At 46.9% G+C, this 18859-nt stretch overlaps 1 protein-coding gene across 1 annotated transcript in view; it reads right to left on the bottom strand.

The window, feature by feature from the left end:
- qkia (QKI, KH domain containing, RNA binding a) overlaps positions 1-18859 on the bottom strand; it is a gene marked incomplete at its 3' end in the record, with an annotated part of 97092 nt that overhangs the window by 17082 nt on the left and 61151 nt on the right. Inside the window, 1 exon segment of the mRNA XM_080750738.1 lies at positions 13784-13927. Within this exon segment, the coding sequence (XP_080606864.1) occupies positions 13784-13927 (144 nt within the window).

Below are 18859 nucleotides of genomic sequence, written 5' to 3' on the forward strand. Positions count from 1 at the left end.
GCCCAGTAAAAAAAAACTACAATCTTTTAAGACTAAATCTAAAAGATGCCAATACTGGCAGCTTGTTGAGGGAGGTGATAATGATGCTTAAGTACCTTTTTGTTATATAACACTTCAGAGAAAGTAGAATAACTGAATGCCTTTGCTAAAATGAATAGTGTAGTTTTATTTATTTTTTGCTGGTGAGCTGTGTTGTACTGAACACGACCCAGGTTCCACATAAAGAAGCAGTCAATGATATGCAAAAGATCTAAGAAAAGAAAAGAGATCTAAGAAAAGATAAGAGATTCAAGTATCACTATTGAGAATGAGCAACAAAAAAAAGAGAACAAGAGAGAATTGCGGTAGGGAGAATGTATCAAAGACAAGCAAGTGAAACAAGACAAAACTCTGTACGAATGTAACCAAACGGACCCCGGAAGGGTCAATTCCATTACATTCGTACACACTCAGTTAAGTTCACACTGAGGATTTTACTGTGCAAGGAGGACCGTAGGAGGAGGAAAAGAAGGAAGAAAGAAATCAAGAAAGAAAGTGGGCAGAGTGGACTAGAGTTGGAGCGAGAGAGTGGAGTTGGGTTTTTGAAGTGACTGAAGTCGTACTTGGCAGAGTGAAGCATCATCATCACAGCCTAGGAGATGGATGTAACGGGCTGCCTTTGGGCTCTCTGAATGCACAGCTCCACACAATCCTATTTTCCTCCCCGAGTGCTGCGACACACAGTGGCAGAGATGAAAGCTCTGTGTGTGTGCGTGCGCTCATATCCCCAGGGCACTTCCCAGATGTCAGACCCTGGCCAAAAAGTCGGACCCTTGGGGATGGCCAGAACCGTCTGTGGGTGGACGATGGATAATGTGCACTGTATGGAGTTTGTGTGTGTGCGTGTGGTGCGTGTGTAAGAAAAACAGAATGTGCAAGAGACTATATTGGCAGTGGCCTTGAAGAGGGGGCAGCACCCTAAGTGCACTCCCCACCACACACACACACACACACACACACACACACACACACACACACACACACACACACACACACACACACACACACACACACACACACACACACACACACACACACACACACACACACACACACACACACACACACACACACACACACACACACAACTACATTTCCTTGCCCCCGCTATAAAGGGATTAAGGGGGCCTTCAAAGAGAGGCAGAGAGAGATTGGCTAGGAGCCTGCAGGGCCCCCTCTCGCCTCCTCTGGAGGACCAGGGCAGATTAAAGCTGCCTCGGCCTCTGCCTACCCGACTGGGCCAGGATGCCCAGAGACCCCCCCCCCCCCTGGAGAAACCCACCACAACCAGGTGGATTAGGAGAGAGGATATTTTACAATGGAGGTAGGGGCCTGGGTGAGTTGAGACCTAGGTAGAGTTGTATCACACACGCGTGTGTACGCACGCGAAAGAGAACTAGAGAAGCTAAATTAGCGGGACAGCATTTATTTTTTAATCGGTTGGAAGAGTGCAGGGACACATTGCGGAAGAAAGGCAATGTCACCTGGGAACCAAGTTGCCTTTAGAACCTAAATGAGAGGAGGAAGGACAAGAAACAGAACCCAGGCCCCTTGGCATGAAGGCTAGAAGGAGATGGATTAGCAACCGTGCTAGCTAGAGAGGGGGGAGGACCAAATGCGTGGCTGATTAAAAAGAGGTTTGGGTTAAGTGACATGGGATGCAGAGTTTGAGTTTCAAAAGTTGATCGGGGGATGTTCTGAACTAGGGATGGGACGATACGCGATATTATCGTTTATCGTGATAAAAAACACTCATGATAATCGTATTGTGGAGATTTAATTCATCGTGATATTGTCCTCCGTCATGCACTGGGATCAATTCACCTTTTATTTGCTGAGCTGCATATCAGTTAAACCCTCTATAATTGGTAAAATGTACTTATAATATATGTACTTGATAGTCTTTTTTTTTCACTCTATCAAATGTCTTAAAAATAGCCGATCTACAAGCTCACAACGCGTCGCAATCGCGATTTCTTTTGTCACAATAATCGTGATATGACATTTTCATAGCGTCCCATCCCTACTTTGTACTGCAATGAATCATCAGAGACAAAGAGAGGCCTTTAATTCTTGAATGATTCCCACTAGTCTAGCTTGCTGCAGTCCACGGGTGGTCAGAGAGCAATGGAAAGAGTGAGGGAAGGTGAAGATGAAAGATGCCACCCAGTGCCGTTGTTATTGCAATAATATGAGTGCTTTATTTTTCCCTGGCTTTGCGGTTTTCCCCTCTTCCACTGGTGCACTGTAAAATCTGTGATTTAATACTCGTGTAAAAATCGACCGTTGAGTTAAATTAACGCTCAGTGCAACTTGGTTCCAGGAGCCGAGATGCTGGGAGTGGAAGTCGACCACTTTCAACATTTTTCAAAATAGAAAAGTAAAAGCTCTAAAGTAAAAGACGCTCTACAAGCTCACAACATGTCACAATGCATTTTGAACTTGTAGATCAGCTTTTTTCACAAATGTCTGCCCTGTGGCACAAATGCACACAGACACATTTTTGAGGGGGGCTAATATAGATCCTTGGCGGACCCTGGTCAGCAAAGTATGTAGGGTTTAAGTTAAATCACTACCAGTATGCCAATTACAGTATGTGTTGACACGAGCATTACCTTTTTTCTTTAAACACGTCACACTAGGCATCAGGTGTGACAGCGGGGACGGTGAGATCGTGACTTTACATGTGTTTGTTTTTTCCCCCACATGCCCATCAGGGAAGAGCATCTCCAGGTTCCTCCTGGCATGTGCACCTCACGGAGGGGTTTGGCTATGCCTCTGGGTTCCAGAAATGTCTTTCCAAAAACTCTCTTGCACACAGTGTGTGGAAGCCTGCCTCGCTGTCAGCGGTAGGGCCAGGGGATTAGTGTGTGAGAGAGAGACCAGGGAAGGGGGCCCAGGCCTTGGGCAGACTGCTTCCCACCGGGAGTACCTCCTCTTGAGGTCAGAGCCACCTGTCTTCCCCCTGGGAGAGGACGGGAGCCGGAAGATAAAGAGAGGGATGGACAGATGGAGGCTGGGAGGAGGGTGACGGCAGGGGAAGGAAGCTCAGAGCTGAGACCAAATGGAACCAAAACCTCCGAGGCAGGGCCTGGCACACGGTAAAGACACGTACTGCCAGCCCGCTGTGTGTTCCACAACTAAAGAAACATGAAATTGTTAAGTATGCCGCTTGTAAATCATTAACGTTTTCTGAGAAGAACAGAATTGAGGTTATGTCAACATGATTTATGAGGACAAGACTTCTTCTATTTCATTTTTTTCACGAAAACATCAGAAGCATCAACGTGGACGCTCTCGTCTTGCGTGACCGGCACGGTCCGCGGCAGACAGCTCAAGTGATGTGTTAAGTTTTCTAACCCATGTGTTGGTAACAGGAGGCTGAAGGCCTTCAAAGTCCACCGCGGATACGTTTGAATGGAGGGGAGAGCCAGAAAACAATCCACAAGAATAACGAGGCAAACCAAGAGTGAGGCAGAGAGAGAAAACACAAGAAGAAAGAGAGAGAAAGAAACCAGACAGCGAGAAGGGACGTATGACAGAGAGCGAGGGGAGCAAACGCCAGTGGAAGGCGAGAATGTTCCTGTTCGCCTGGTGAGATAAACGCCATTAAAATGAGGCACGGCAAACACAAACAACAAAGGGACGTCTGTCGTTATAAATTATGCATCTGCGTTGTAGAAACCTTATACTGGCACCACTGTGAACATGACAAATGGCAGCAGAGCATCGGAAAATATATGTTTCTCTCTCTCTCCTCCGTCTTTATGATTCACCGTCTGAGAGACTAGCCCTAATTAAAGGAGTGAGAAAGAAAGAATGGGATTTTTTGGGAGGGTGAGTAGAGAAAGGAGGAAGTAAACAATGGATGAATGCATAAAAACACAAGACAACCTGGTGTCCTAACGTACATCACAGAAGGGGCTCTCAGATGGTTTCCCCTCCGTGACCATAGCAGACGCAACTAGAAGCAGTGCTCTTCCGAGCACAGGTCTCCACCAGGCCGTGCGTCCTGGTGGTGCTACTGTATAATAGGCCAATGTAAAAAGGGTGGCATATGTTCTTCACCTTAGATCTTTCATGGCAATCGGACGCTGCATGCATGATTTGAAGCATTGTGTTCCAAAAATGTGTTTTGCTAAAGTCTACCTAATGGTGGAGCTATAACAGGCCAATGTGAAAAAGGTAGTATTTGTTCCTTGACCTAGTGGGAATATGTGTGGCAAATTTCACGGTAATCGCAAGCTGCGTTGATGACTTGAGGCATTTTGTTCAAAAGCGGAGCAATCCTGCAAACTTTGGAAGCTAATTAGCCAATCAGGATGGAATATGAAATATCAGACTGATCGGACTTGATCACATGACTATAGAGATACTGTGTACCGATTTGCGTGATCTTTGCATAAAATCTCAAGGAGTAATATCCAAAAATGTGTTTTACATATGTCGGCCCAAAGGTGGCGCTATAAAAGGCTGATGTGAAAAATGCAGGGCAAAGGTTTATCCTTAGCCTCTAGGGAGTGCGCTTACAAAGTTTGAAACTGATCGGTGGAGTTATAGGTAAAACCACGATTCGGCCTGTTATAGCGCCACCATGAGGCTGATTTAAAAAAAAATAAGTGGCATTTCTTCCTCGGCCTAGTGGGAACGTGTGTGCGCGATTTCATGATAATTGCACTTTGCGTTTGTGATATGAGGCATTTTGTTCAAAACGGCTCAATCCTACAAACTTTGGAAGCCAATCTTAGCCAATCAGGATGGAATATGCAAAATCGGACAGATCTGTGTCGATCACATGACTGTCGAGATACTGCCTACCGATTTGTAGGATTTTTGGACAAAATCTGTAAGAGTAGTGCACAGAAATGTGTTTTGCGAACATCGGCCACTAGGTGGCGCTAGAAAAGGCCCATTTGAAAAAATTAGGGCAGAGGTTCTAGATTGGCATCCAGGGAACGTGTGTGCTCACTTTGGCAGCGACCGTGCCAACGGCGACTGAGATTAGGTGCTCACAAACTGCGAGGACGCACGGACGGACGGACGGACGCACGGACGGACGGACAGGAAAACATACTCTCCCCCATGCCTTCGGCTGGTGGAGACAATAATCACTCTCTCTAGCAGAAACTAATCTCTCTCTGCCTTCAACTCCTTCAACCTTCTCCCTCCCAGATGGAAAGCTCACACAGGGAAAAATGAGTTCCTTCAATGCCTTGCCAATCACTGTATGCGTGTGGCACTGTGTGTGTGTACCAGTGTGCATGTTTTTTTTTGTTTTTTTTTTTGTTTTTCAGGCATTCTGTGCTGGCATGATGAGATGCCAGACAGGGCCGTGCCTGAGCCTGCTTCCAGCCAGGCTGCTATTTGAAGCTACTGCCACTGTGCTACGGATGATGGCTCAGTCTGGGGAGAAAGGGGCTCCTTTATTGTTATTTTGGTTTGTGCTCGTGGTATATTTAGAGAGAAAGACGAGCTTTCATTCCATTTAGAATAACCTTCCTGATCATCTATGCAATTGGCGGGGGGCTTAGATGCCGCAATTATTAGCGGTTAAGATGAAAGATAAAATGGAGACGGCGGATAGCGGCGATTGTGCACGTGCGTGCGGTGCGCGTACATTTGCATGAGAGAGGAACAGGCTAATTCAATGGATAGATAATGTGTGCATGTTGTTTTTTTCCCCATGTGAGGAAACCACCTGTCTTTTATTGCATGCTAACCAGTCACCTGATGAGTGTCCGTGATCGCTATTGGCAGACGCGTCGGAAACGCTGTGTCCGTTTGATGCAGGTGAAAACGGAAGGCCAATTCCTCGTATCACTCGGTGGTTCATTAACCAGTGGTGGGGGGGAATCGAGAGAGAGGTGGTCTCCTCTCGCGGCATTGGGACCGTTGCGTCAGAGCACTGCAGAGATATCCGTCTGGGTCACACGGGTGTGGCATGTAATGGGGCAGACGGGCTGGACCAATAAGTGGAGAGAGAGCGATACGATGAAGACATGAGTGGAGAATATGAAGGAGACGGAGTGGAAGGGAGAGACGGGTCAAAGGTTAGTCTCTCCCCAGGCCCTCCGCCACTAGAACAGCCTCTTGCCGATGAGACGAGCAACACATACACGCTGCACACACACCCAAACACACCACAGAGAGCGGGAGGAGGGGGAGTGCGGAGAGATGCAGCCGTGGCGACTCAAGCGTAGGTCACAAAGTCAAGGAACCCAATTAAAAAGATGATTAACATTCATGCGGGAGACGGGGTGTCTACGTGAAGGTGGGATGGGCTTGTAAGGCACGCGCATGCACGCGCAGACACACACACAGTCACACACACACACGCAGTGAGAGAACGAGTACTGCACTGCGATCTGGACCGTTCTAACTGCGGCGTCCAGGGAGGTGGGAGATCAGCAGGTTAATATGATCCAATACTGCCGCTTCATTAGCCTGATGAAGGTACTAACAGCCCAGAGGGGAGAGAGAGAGGGGACGTGGCAGAGACCACCAGGTAGACTACAAACATCTACCCTACGCCTGAAAAGCTTCCGAGTTGCATGGCTGAGTTACCTGGTAATGATACGCAATGCTTGCATGAGTCCAATTGTGTTGGAGATTCATCAATGACACAGCAATGCATTCTACTGACATCATATCGGCTTCAAGTCAGGCAGCTTTTCTGCTGCAGGAAACAATAACGTTTAGCCTGTTAACCTGGAGGCTGGGAGCTGTTAAACTGGGAAAGTTGATCGTTTAAGTGGTCATTTGTGAAATGCCTGCACTGTAGCGAAAACTGCAGCGGCACACTACCACAGAGCAGTGCTTAAGCTCTACCAAGGAGCAGTGCTTGCTCCTGTACAATAGTTCCATTTTCCAACTGCCTTGCATATGGGCACACCAGCAGTGGTAGTATAAAAAATCCATTAAACTTTAGTAGAATCAATCAGGCTTCTATAAGAAAAGCCAGTTCTTGTCCTTACAGCCTTGGCTGAATCCCAAGCACTGGCGGAGGATGAGAGGAGGGAGTGGATCAAGAGTAAATAAGAGGAGAATGGTAGCGCTAGGTAGGCCTAACAGAGAGTAAACATCATTAATTGGAGAGGCACACATGGATGGATGCGGCCAGATGGCGTTTTGTACTCATTTGTCATACACTGCTGACAGGGAGGGAAGAGAGGAAGAGAAAAGAGGAATGGGGAGAGGAAAAGATTGTGTGTGTGTCTGCTTGTGTGTGAGAAAGAGAGGTTTGTGTGTCTGTGTGTGAGAGAGAGAGATTTGTGAGTCTGCTTGTGTGTGTGAGAGAGGTGTTTATTGATTGCAGAGTCTACAGAACACCGTTACCAAAAACAGACTAAATCTAGTTCTCCTTGCTCTGCATCCTCTGTGTGTACATGTGTGTGTTATATAAATACAGAAAACTGTCCCGGTGAGTGTGTTCCTTCCTGTTTGTGCATGTTTTTGACTGCACTGCTACTCTGCCAAACTGGGTGAGAACTGGCGAGCGCCGACACAACACCCCACAGATCACCAAACCTGGCAACCATTATGGCCCATCTGTCTGCCTAATGCACGCCATCTATGCCCTACCACCGCAGCGGTCAGCAGCAGCAGGGGGAGAGGGAGAGGGAGAGAGAGAGAGAGAGAGCGAGAGAGAGAGAGAGAGAGAGAGAGAGAGAGAGAGAGAGAGAGACATGGGGTCTGGTCTGGCCTTAAAAAGGAGGATGGAGGTGGGACTTGAACAGAACATGGCAACCGACAGAGTAGCCAATGCAGACTGGCTGTAAATGTGTAATACATAATCACCCACCTCTGGGATGGCGATACAGGAAAATGAAACATTTAGCAAAATGTGCCTACCTAATGTGAAATAGAACTACTAAGCCGTTCTATTTGCATAACATGTAAACAATGTAAAATGAATATAGTAATAGCAACAACAAATAATCTACCTTGCTTGAGACAGAACGAGCGCAACAGAGAAATAATAAGACAGAGAGAGAAAGCGAGAGCGAGAGAATACAAGGTCCAGACTCCATGCCATGTAGTAAATGGAGAGCATAGCGCTGGAGGCCGCTGGTCTGTTCAAGCTGCTCAGCTCACTTTGTTCCCGGCAAGGACACGCCAATTCAGGGAGACGTGCTCCCAGTTCTGCGGGGCCAGAAGTGCTTCTTCTCTAACCAGCTCCTCCTGTCTTTTTCACTGAGAGATGACGTCCTTCTGATGATGGCTTTTCAGGGTTTTGAGCGAGAGCGAGAGCGAGCAACAGAAGCATGACAGATTCTAGGCCAGCCAACTAACTATTATGTTGGTGCCTCGAAGTGAGCGCTGGCACTGTTTAAGACAAAACATTACCATGACCCCCAAAAGACAGCACAGTGTGCCCACACACAATCTTGGAAGTTCCCGCCTCATCCCGTTGCACACAACTTTAATGGGACCATTTAAACACCGACCAAGGACCCTGGTCTCTGTAAGCAAAATTATAAATAAGCAGAAGAACCTGTGAACTTCCACTCAACTAAAGATTAACTGCTGTACATGGAGTCGAAAATTCTATCCTGACAGGATAATCAGAAGAGAGACAAGACTGCGATGTTCATACAAATATATTATACTTCTTTTCCCCGAAGAATACTTCTAGGCAAAAAGAAATACGCACGTTGTTAGTCTATTTGACTTCTGCAATCTTTTGTCATCATTGCTTCTCTCACTCCATTCCGGCATACATTTTGTCACTTCCAAGTCCTCGTCAACTCCACAAATCAGTTGATCGCAATTTCTACTGCCAAACTTCTCTGCAGCGTATATATAGGCAAGTTTGCTTATTACCGGCGTAAGACCTAGCTTTCAGCAGCCGGCGCAGCAGGGTCTCTTTGATCAACAGCAAAGAAAGTAAACGGTTTAAAGCACAAAGGGCTTCAAATGAAAGGTAAAGTTAAGTAATAGCGGTATTCTAATCTGCAATAGAGAAAAGAAGCAAACACTACAGGTTGCTCGAGGACAGGATTTGTGTCTATAGTGGGTCTCTCTGTCTGACTATCTCCTGCCATTTTCCTGGAAGCCAATTAAATAGCACAGCAGTGACCTGAGGGGACAAATGAGGATTTATTATATCCATAACAACGTCCAGCGTGAGCACACACACACCTGCCAATCAAACGCACACACACACATACAGGAGGCGATGTGGGTGCATACACACAAATCTCTCCACATCCACATGTGCGCTTTTTCACACGGACGCCCATATGCACGCGCCGACAAGCGTGCGCATGGTGTCACCTTGGGTCGTGCTGTCACATCTGCCAAAGCCTTCCCTGCAGAGAGAGAGGATCAGTCACAGATCTAAATAAGCTGTCCCACCGAGCCATCACACCGCTATGCGTCACCTACCCGTCAAACCCGAGCTACCATTTAATGCAGACCAAAAGAGCCATCCAATGTCGGCAACACATTCAAATACTTAGTGTTAATTTAACTCTGAAAAAGAGCACAAATGTAAACAAATGGACTCCTAAGGGGTCGTTAGATTTACCCGTACGTGCGGTGGCGGTTAAATAGGGAAAGCCATTTGTCAGTTGTTTTTCTTTTAGAAAATGCAAAAGCCAATTAATGAACTGGATTAAATCCTGACCCAAACTCCCCGCTCCCCATCACACACACACACACACACACACACACACACACACACACACACACACACACACACACACACACACACACACACACACACACACACACACACACACACACACACACACACACACACACACACACACACACACACACACACACACACACACACACACACACACACACACACACACACACACACTTCTCCAGCACTGTGTAGAAGCATTAGGTACTGGATTCAATTAGCGACAGCGTTTAGATACATCTCCCCGGGCTATGGTGAACCACGTGATGTTCACACGTGTTGTCATGTCGTGTGCCACAGTGATAATCCCACACTCTGGTTTGGCGTTTCAATGTGTCTTGCATGTGCAATCCAAAGCCAGGGAAAGAGACCGTCCTATGATCTAAGGCTGTGTGGTTGCATGGCGCCGCTTGGCGGGCCACATCTCGATAAAAGTGCGACAGAATCTCTCGCTGTGCCCCAGCCAAGCTTTGTTTGACAAGGAGAGAAATAATTCTGGAGATTATTAAGAAGCCCTGCAACCTAATTCAGATGGATTCTGATTTAAGCCTTTATCTAATTACACAAAGTCCACTGAGAGCCTGATGACATTTATAATTTCAACTTCCATTCTGGTTGTACTACTGTACGGACATACAGTACACGTCACAGCTGAGTCACTCACTGACAAAACGAGATGAAACTCCAGGCCAATTGCTATTCTCGTCCAGGCCTTCTAAGGACAGGAACGGGAAGTGAAGCAGGCCTATCAGAGTGGAGACGGGGTTTGGGCACACATCTCTGCAGGATTCCGGTTAGAGGTTACGTGGAGTGCAGTGGGCTGTGCTGCAGGCTCTGTCTTATTAACCATGGAGACAACAGGAGGGATGGGCGAGGGGTCACAGCCTGTGTGTGTGCGTGCGCGCATGCACGCATGCATGCGCACACGTCCCAGCGTGCATGCGAGTGCGCTAACTGTGCTGGATCAGTGGAATAAATCCACACTTGAAAGAGCAGCTCAATCAAGCTCCCCCAGCCATCTCTCTCTCCCCCTCTCCATTCCTCCCTCTCTCATCTTGCAGATGCTTCCCCTGCTCCCGGTTTACAGAGAGTTTAAGAGTTCACGGGACTGGGGAGCAAGTGAGTGCTACCGGGGGTGAAGGGGAACCGCTGAACCCTCGCCACTTCCCATCAGCACCCTCTCCCAGGCTGCCAATCAATCTCAGGCACACAGAGGTTGGTGGGCTGCCAATAAGAGGCCAAGACACCTGAGTCAATGTTCATCGGGCTAACATGAATTACATACGGTACGTACATAACTACAGCGGATGACAGCTACACAAGGAACCAAACGTATTTTAAATCGCATCATGAGCGCACATATTTAACTTGCAATGTTTCACTATTAAGTCTTTTAAAAAAGATGATCATGAATTAAAAAGTCGATCTTCTTTACTAGCAGTTTTCAGTGACAGTATAAGAACATCATAAGAAAGCATCTGTGCATTATCATCTCTCAGTGTTTCTCTGTTCCAGGGTTACAAGCAGCCGCTCCCGCTTCAGTTAAGCTCGTTTCTTGACAAATAATATTTAAAAAAAAGCGTGACCCCATTTTGTTTCCTGTGCGATTCAATAAAGGCAATTTCATGCTGCCAAACGTGGAGAAGATGCCCTTCATTAGCACGGCATATACCAGGACTGGAGATTGCCGTGGCTCACGTCCATAGCTTAATCCAATTTATTTTAGCATGATAAAGGGCATTACTGCCAGCCTGCCCTGATGCCCACCCACACAAACATACAGTAAAAAGAACACACACACACGCACGCACACACACACACACATACAGGCACGTGCTCGCACACATACAGTACATAACACACTTAATGCTGAAGACACCACTAGAAGAGAACACAATGCCCTTGGAGCTCATTCGGTAAAACGGCACCAGGACTTTCTTAAACAGAGGACTGTTGGAGTTAAGAAGACTTCAGCAGAAATAACCGCCCAGTCACTGACAAATTACTTGGCATGCACTTGACAATTATATAGGCCAAAAACTAGGCCAATGTCTATGTAATTCTAATAATGTGCATTAAAGGCACAGTCCTGAACACAAACAGAAAACACAATTCCAACAAAGGAAATTGAACGTCTCTTCTCTTTTCATCAAGTGAAGAGGGCCTTTACTGACTGATATTTGCTTTACAGGAAAATCATTTTACCTGTGTTTTGTTTGTATACAGTACACAGGAGAAGCCTTTAAGTATGTCACATTCTATACATTTTTCCTCATATTTGACAAGAAAAACTATGGGAATTTAACGGAAAGATCTTTCCATTATGTTTAAATGAACAAAGATGCATGGAAGAAAAATGGCTCCTCAAGTGCTGCAATGGGTCATTAATTCACTCCATAAAAGTCTTATTTGAATTAAGGGAGTGAACCTGCTTAACTTCAAGATTTCATTAGCAACTAAAAAGGAGATAATGGCCACGACGTGTTTGAAAAATGAAACGGGTAAGGGTTTCTCCTTGAGAGATATGGCACTTTATTTAGGAGTCAACGCCCTGAATTGATGGGGCGAGCTGACAAAGCTTAAAGCCAGGGGTCACGCAGACCTTGTGCCTCGCTGTCGGAAGGAGGGGGTCACAGGTTGGCGAGTCACCAGGGCACCCACATAACAATTGTCAAAGTGGGGAAAGTGGAAAACGTCCTGGAAAAGTGGCAAAGCTATTTCCATGGCACTCATACTGCCGACTGTGGGCCTGATCGACTAAAAAGGACAGTGAAGGAGGTTTCATTGTGTGGTAGTGTGTGCACGCACGCAGGTAAGAGACAACTCGTGTCTGTGTGACTGACTCACTCTGCCTCGCTCATCAAGGTGCTGTCGCCTGCAGACACGGCATCATCCTCAAGTTTAGCACATACGTTCAAACACAAGTACAGTACGTGTGCGGATGTCTTCACTGCGAGCATGGAGACTGGAGATCAGTGTTACCGTTTCCCCAGTCAGAAACAAAGCAAGTCGTTCAGTCTCACAGAGAGAGAGAGAGGGGGGCGGGGAGAGTGAGAGAGAACGAGAGAAAGAGATAACAAGAGACAACTAATCCTAAAACAAGAGGAAATGGATTGAACCACCGTCTCGTGTTGAGGCTAGACTGAAGCCTTGCCAGGCTCTGACAGGGAGGAACCAACAATGCAAGCGATAGAGGCATAGGCCTTTTCTCATCGCTCATGCTCCCATTTCTCAACGAAACCTAAACCTGGGCTGTTTTGAGAGCTGCAAAATGAGGAGGAGAATAAAAAACAACACTCTTTCCGGCTGTCTGCATTGTTAGCCAGCTGCGGCGGTTGTGAGAAGTCATTTCAGCTGACGTTTTAAGATTACACACAACCGAACTACCCTGTTGGAGAAATACACGTTCTAAGAGACTCTACTACTACCGGTGTAATGAACAGGACCGGAGGCGGTGGGAGCAGATTGCTAGCCGGTCTGGCCTGGCCTGGCCTGGTGTGTCTTGGCACAGGCTGCCCTCGTTTCCGCGGGTCAGCAGATCCCCGGGCCTCGCCACCTGACGGCAGATCTGGAGCCTGCAGCTGGTCGCCACAGGCAACCGGACAGACGCCGCGCGTGGCCTTCGAGCCACCGGCAGTCATCTCCGGCAGCACAGAGGGCGGGGATGAGAAGTGAGAGGGGTAGCAGAGGGGATGGGGGAGAAAAAAAAAGATGCACGCTTGTGCATGGTGGCCTGTGTTTTTCCATTGTGCTGGTGGGGAGGGTGTACGACCAACCTGGTCTATATACGGAGGTAAACAGGACACTAACAGTAGGGTTGGAGGGCAGCGCCATCTGTGGCGTAGTGGGTAGCAGTAACAGTACTGAGCTCTTTGGCTGAGCAAACATGTTAAGGCTTGGAACAGTGACACTGACTGAGCCCCCGATCTGCAGCCCTGCAGAATCCAAATCACAACTTGGCGATTATCGTTTGTGTTCTCTGTCCCCCTGAAACAACAACAACAACGCACATAGAACGCAGACCTCCCATCAGGTCTGTGTGTGCGCGCATTTGCATGTGTGTGTGTGTGCGTGCCACGTGTGTGTACTCACCGCTGGCACTAGGAGTTTCTTGACTTCCTCCACCGCTCTCCTCATCTTGATCTCGGCTCTGCCCTGTGTGTCTTCCACTGTGATTAGGACATGAAGGTCTTCGTTTAGGTGTTCCCAGTTTGGCTTTCCTCTGTTCTGCTCCTCCTAGAGAGAGATGGAGCGAGGGAGAGAGAGAGGGAGAGAGAGAGACACAGTGAGTGGATGTGACAGTGTGGGTGTGTTGGAGAGTCAGTGTAGTAGCATGGCATATCAGAGGGAGTGAAAGAGAGTGGCACACACACACACACACACGCAGACACACACACACACACACACACACACACACACACGAGGACGATGGGACTCTGAAGAGAAGCGGGATGACAGGCGTGGCCCTTTAGTCAGCTATTTAGCTTCAACTTTGAAAGGACACCCTGCTTTAATAGATCCCCTGCTTCAGAGAGATGCAGACGACAGCTCGCCCTACGGCAATTAACATCACAAGGCAAGACGGATGGATGACGGGATCAGAGAGGCAGAGAGATGGAGGGGTGGCTCGCCTTTACTAACTCCTCCACTAAGAATAGTGTATAGATACTGTTCAGGGTGGAGGCACCGCTGTGTGTTTCCTGCACGCGTGAGCGCCTGCCGTCATGTTTGTGTGTGGACAATAGCACACAAGAGGCAACAATGGGAGGTTTTTTTTTTCTCCCTCCTCCTTTGCCTTGGTGAAAAATGGGGTAGAGCCAAACGCTTGAAGAGGGAGCTATATTGTAGCACTTGCACCCCTTGAAAGGCAGAAAAGAATGAAACCATCACTCCCTGACAGCCTTTCAACCGCGTTAAATGGAGAGCCCTTTTCAATCCATCCTGATTTGAATTCGGAGGATGAGAGAAGTAGTCATTTTGAGTTTTATTTCCTTCTCCGGGAGCTGTGGCAAAAAGCCCTATTGCACCTGGCTCTTTGGAGAGAAGGAAAAGTGTAGAAGAGGACACACAGAGGCATATAGAAAGCATTAGCTTTTTTTTTAATATACTATTTTTAAATAGTATGCTCTTCCATTTAGCTTGGCGGGGGTGATGGCCTCTGTCTGTCTGTTTCACTGACGGTAAATGCGTATAGCAGACAGCGAGAAAGCTCTAAAAGGCTTTTGAGGTTGTATCGCGTGTCACTCCACGGTATGAAAGCGAGCGGTTAGGAAAGCTAACCCCCACCTCAACCCCCACCTGAGGTAAGGAGTTGAGGTCTAATTTAATGGCCGACAAAGGTGGCCTAACCTCAGAGTCTACTGCGAAACCTGCACTGCGATAAGAAAAAAAGGGATTTAAAATATGACTATAATTTCAAACATTACGTTTTGAGAAGCCGATGAGAACAAAATAAGCGAATCCCGCACGCCGTCTCGACCTTGCAACTACAATAGCGTTTTATTCAGACGAGACGACCATCTCGTCATCAACTAAGTGGGCCATTTGATTTGCGATAGGACAATCAAAGTGGGGTCCAGGGTTCTTTGAGGGTATTCCAAACGGACCCATACAGGTCTGTAACTCAGTTATTTGTGAAATAAAAATGTATGGTTTTATTTGCGCACTCTGAATCTAGAGTCTAGAGTGCACAAATGAAACCATACATTTTTATTTCACAAATAGTGTGCAAAAGGAAACCAAGTGAAACCAGAACCACTGACACACTACAATAATTCATTTCACATTGACATAATGCAGTGCGGTATAATTTCCCATGCTAAATGAGGTCAGAGTCCCGTGCAGTCCAAAACAGAACCAGACCCCCCAGGTGATGTCATGCCACTTGGCCAGGTTCAACGCTGGTGGAGAGAGACGTGGCATAATTGCCCGAGGTGCATTGTGGTGCTCTGCAGGAGGCCTACCTGACACGTTTTTCAATAGGTCAAAACAAATGCAAGCCAGTGTGTAAGCACACACACACACACACACACACACACACACACACACACACACACACACACACAGAGAAGGTGTTAGGAGTTGATTGCCACCCACCAGCATTCTACTCTGCAGAGAGCAGTTGCCATGGCACTGCTCTTTGCAACACACTTGGTCTCACACACACACACACACGCACACACACAGAGAAAAAGTTCAATATTCTTCTCTCGTTTTCCCCTTTTCAACATGGGGGAGTGTGTGTGAGTGCATGTGTGTGTGCGGGGGGGCTAGTTTCAGCAGCCAGGCCATTATTTCACCATGACTGTTTGCTTATGGCCTATTAAGGGACGTGGGGATTGGAAGGTGACTCAGCACAAACTGGAAGCGACGCGGACACACAGACATTCAAACAAGGGGCTGCCTGTGGAAGAATGGCGTACGGGTCAGAAATACATATTACATGTAGACACAGCCCCTTCATCATACAGCCCACCACCCAGGGCTGCAGCACTTCTCCATCATATATGTGTGTGTGTGTGTGTGTGTGTGTGTGTGTGTGCGCGGCTGTGGTGAAGGTATGTATATGAATGGGAGCAGAGAGAGAGAGAGAGAGAGAGAGAGAGAGAGAGAGAGAGAGAGAGAGAGAGAGAGAGAGAGAAGGAAATGCATACACGTGAGCATGCACGCCCGTGTGTGCACGCAAACACACACGCGCAGCACTCACATCAGGCTGACTGCCTGTGAACAAGGTCATCGAGTGCCCTGTGAGAGAAAGTGACAGCATGACAAACACGAAGGAGGGAGGGGGAATGGAAAGAGAGAGAGAGAGAGAGAGAGAGAGAGAGAAAGAGAGAGAGAGGGGGGGGAGAGAGAGAAAGAGAGAGAAAGAGGGAAAGAGAGAGAGAGATGAAAGGAATGCTGGCACCCTCTTTGAAGAGCACGCCCAACGCCGGCTGACATCCAATGCCAGGGCCATGACCAGATACCAAGGAGTAAACGGTTCTGGGGGAAAATCGCCCACATGAATAAAACAACACCGAGATGCTATCCTTCCATTGCCAGTGGTGTAGGAGAGTATTCAAGTACATTTACTTAAGTACTGTACTTTGAGGTACTTTACTTGAGTATTTCCCTTCTTCGATACTTAATAGAAAATAGAGCTGAAGTGGTTAATATACTGTTTTTTAATAATAAATAGCGGAGTAAGAGTACAATATCTGAGATGTTGGAGTAAAATTATTGTTATACAATACTATAAAACTTTCTGCATGAGGAGTACATTTGGACATTTTTAATACAGGACTTTTACTTGCAACAGTATCTACATTGTGGTATTGATAGACTTTTACTTAAGTAAAAGGATGCGAGTACTTCTTCCACCACTGTCCATTGCACAAACACACACACCACCTGTTTCAACCAAAGGGCCTTCCAAACCCTCAATTGGAGCCCAATAAATCCTGAAGTCAAGGCAACGTTCCTAACACAGGGGAGAGAGGGGTACGCTCCACATGAAGACAGCGTTACAGAAATAGACGCTGCCATGTGTCAATTTCATTCGATCCCGCCCGTCTCCACCCCCCCAACTCGGTTGTATTGGAAAAGCCGTGTCAAATCGGGGAAAGTTCCACAGGCGCTACAGTCGGTCAGCTGCCGTCTCATTTGATCTGACGTTGGGGGTGACTGAGAGCCATCATACTAACATTTAAACCCAGCTATCCCTCTCTCAATCTCTCCTCCCTTATCCTCATTAGGGATGGGACGATATGCGATATTATCGTTTATCGTAATAAAAAAACACTCACAATAATCGCATCGTGGACATTTGATTTATCATGATATTGTCCTCCGTCATGCACTGGGATCAATTCACCTATTTATTTGCCGAGCTGCATAATCCGGTACCACTTAAACCCTCTATAATTGGTAAAAGGTACTAATATAATATACGTACTTGATATGTTTTTTTTTTCTCTCTATCAGATGTCTTTGCCAAAAAATAGCCAGTTGTGAGCTTGTAGATCTGCTATTTCTTGGCAAATGTTCCGACCCAGGATAATGGATTTTGATTATCGCGATAATATCGTAAATCGCGATTTCTTTTGTCTACAATAATCGTGATATGAGATTTTTATATCGTCCCATCTCTAATCCTCATCCTGCCTTTAACCTGGCTTTCAGAGGCTGCTCCCAAAGAGGGAGGTGGAGGTGTGTGTGTGTGTGTGTGTGTGTGTGTGTGTGTGTGTGTGTGTGTGTGTGTGTGTGTGTGTGTGTGTGTGTGTGTGTGTGTGTGTGTGTGTGTGTGTTGGGGTCACTCGAGTCTGAAATGCCAGCAGGTCAAAGCGGGGGGAGGGGAGGGGGGGGGGGGGGGGGGGGGGGTTGACAGCCAGGCACCGGGGCACTAAAGGACAGACAAGGCCTGAAGGGGACTCACTGAATTAAAATACCAGATAGCCATTACAGCCAGTTTCAAGTACTTGGGTTGCAGTTTGTGCCAGCAAAATCAAATGCAAATCAAATCCAGTGAGGTTCCTAATACCCGATTGTTTCAAATAACTTATCTAAATATGAATTAGTACCAGAACTTACCATGGGGGATTAAGGCCTTCGCGGAACAGGTCATTGCAATGTCACAAATCACTCAGAGCTGCCCTTTGTGGCTATAAAACAAACCAATACTTGAGCACTAAGAGCCTCTCTTTAGTACCACGTCAGAAGGAAAGATAAATTATCGTGCCGGCTAACAGTCACCCACTACCCCTACAATCTGTTCCATGTGTCCAGAGCCATCTCTCCCGCTAGAAGCCAATCTTTGACTGCAAGGAAATAGGGATGGGACAATACCGATCTACACGCATTGTGAGCTTGTAGATCTGCTATATTTTGGCAAATGTTCCAGCCCAGGATAATGGATTTTGATTATCGTGACAATATCGTAAATCACGATTTCTTTTGTCACAATAATCGTGATATGAAATTTTCATATCGTCCCATCCCTACAAGGAAAATATCTGGACATCCTTCTGCTTTTCTCATCACCCTAATAGGCCCCTGTAAACACTTAATAAAAAGCAGAAACAAGCTCTGGACCGAACACCCGGCCAAGCAATCAGCGTCCCGAGGCAGATAGAGAAAAGAAAACAAGTCAGCTAAAACTCCCCAAACAGCTAGACAAGTAGGGTTTGC

This window comes from Nannobrachium achirus (assembly GCF_963921795.1).
Source record: "Nannobrachium achirus genome assembly, chromosome: 20".
Taxonomy (NCBI): Eukaryota; Metazoa; Chordata; class Actinopteri; order Myctophiformes; family Myctophidae; genus Nannobrachium; species Nannobrachium achirus.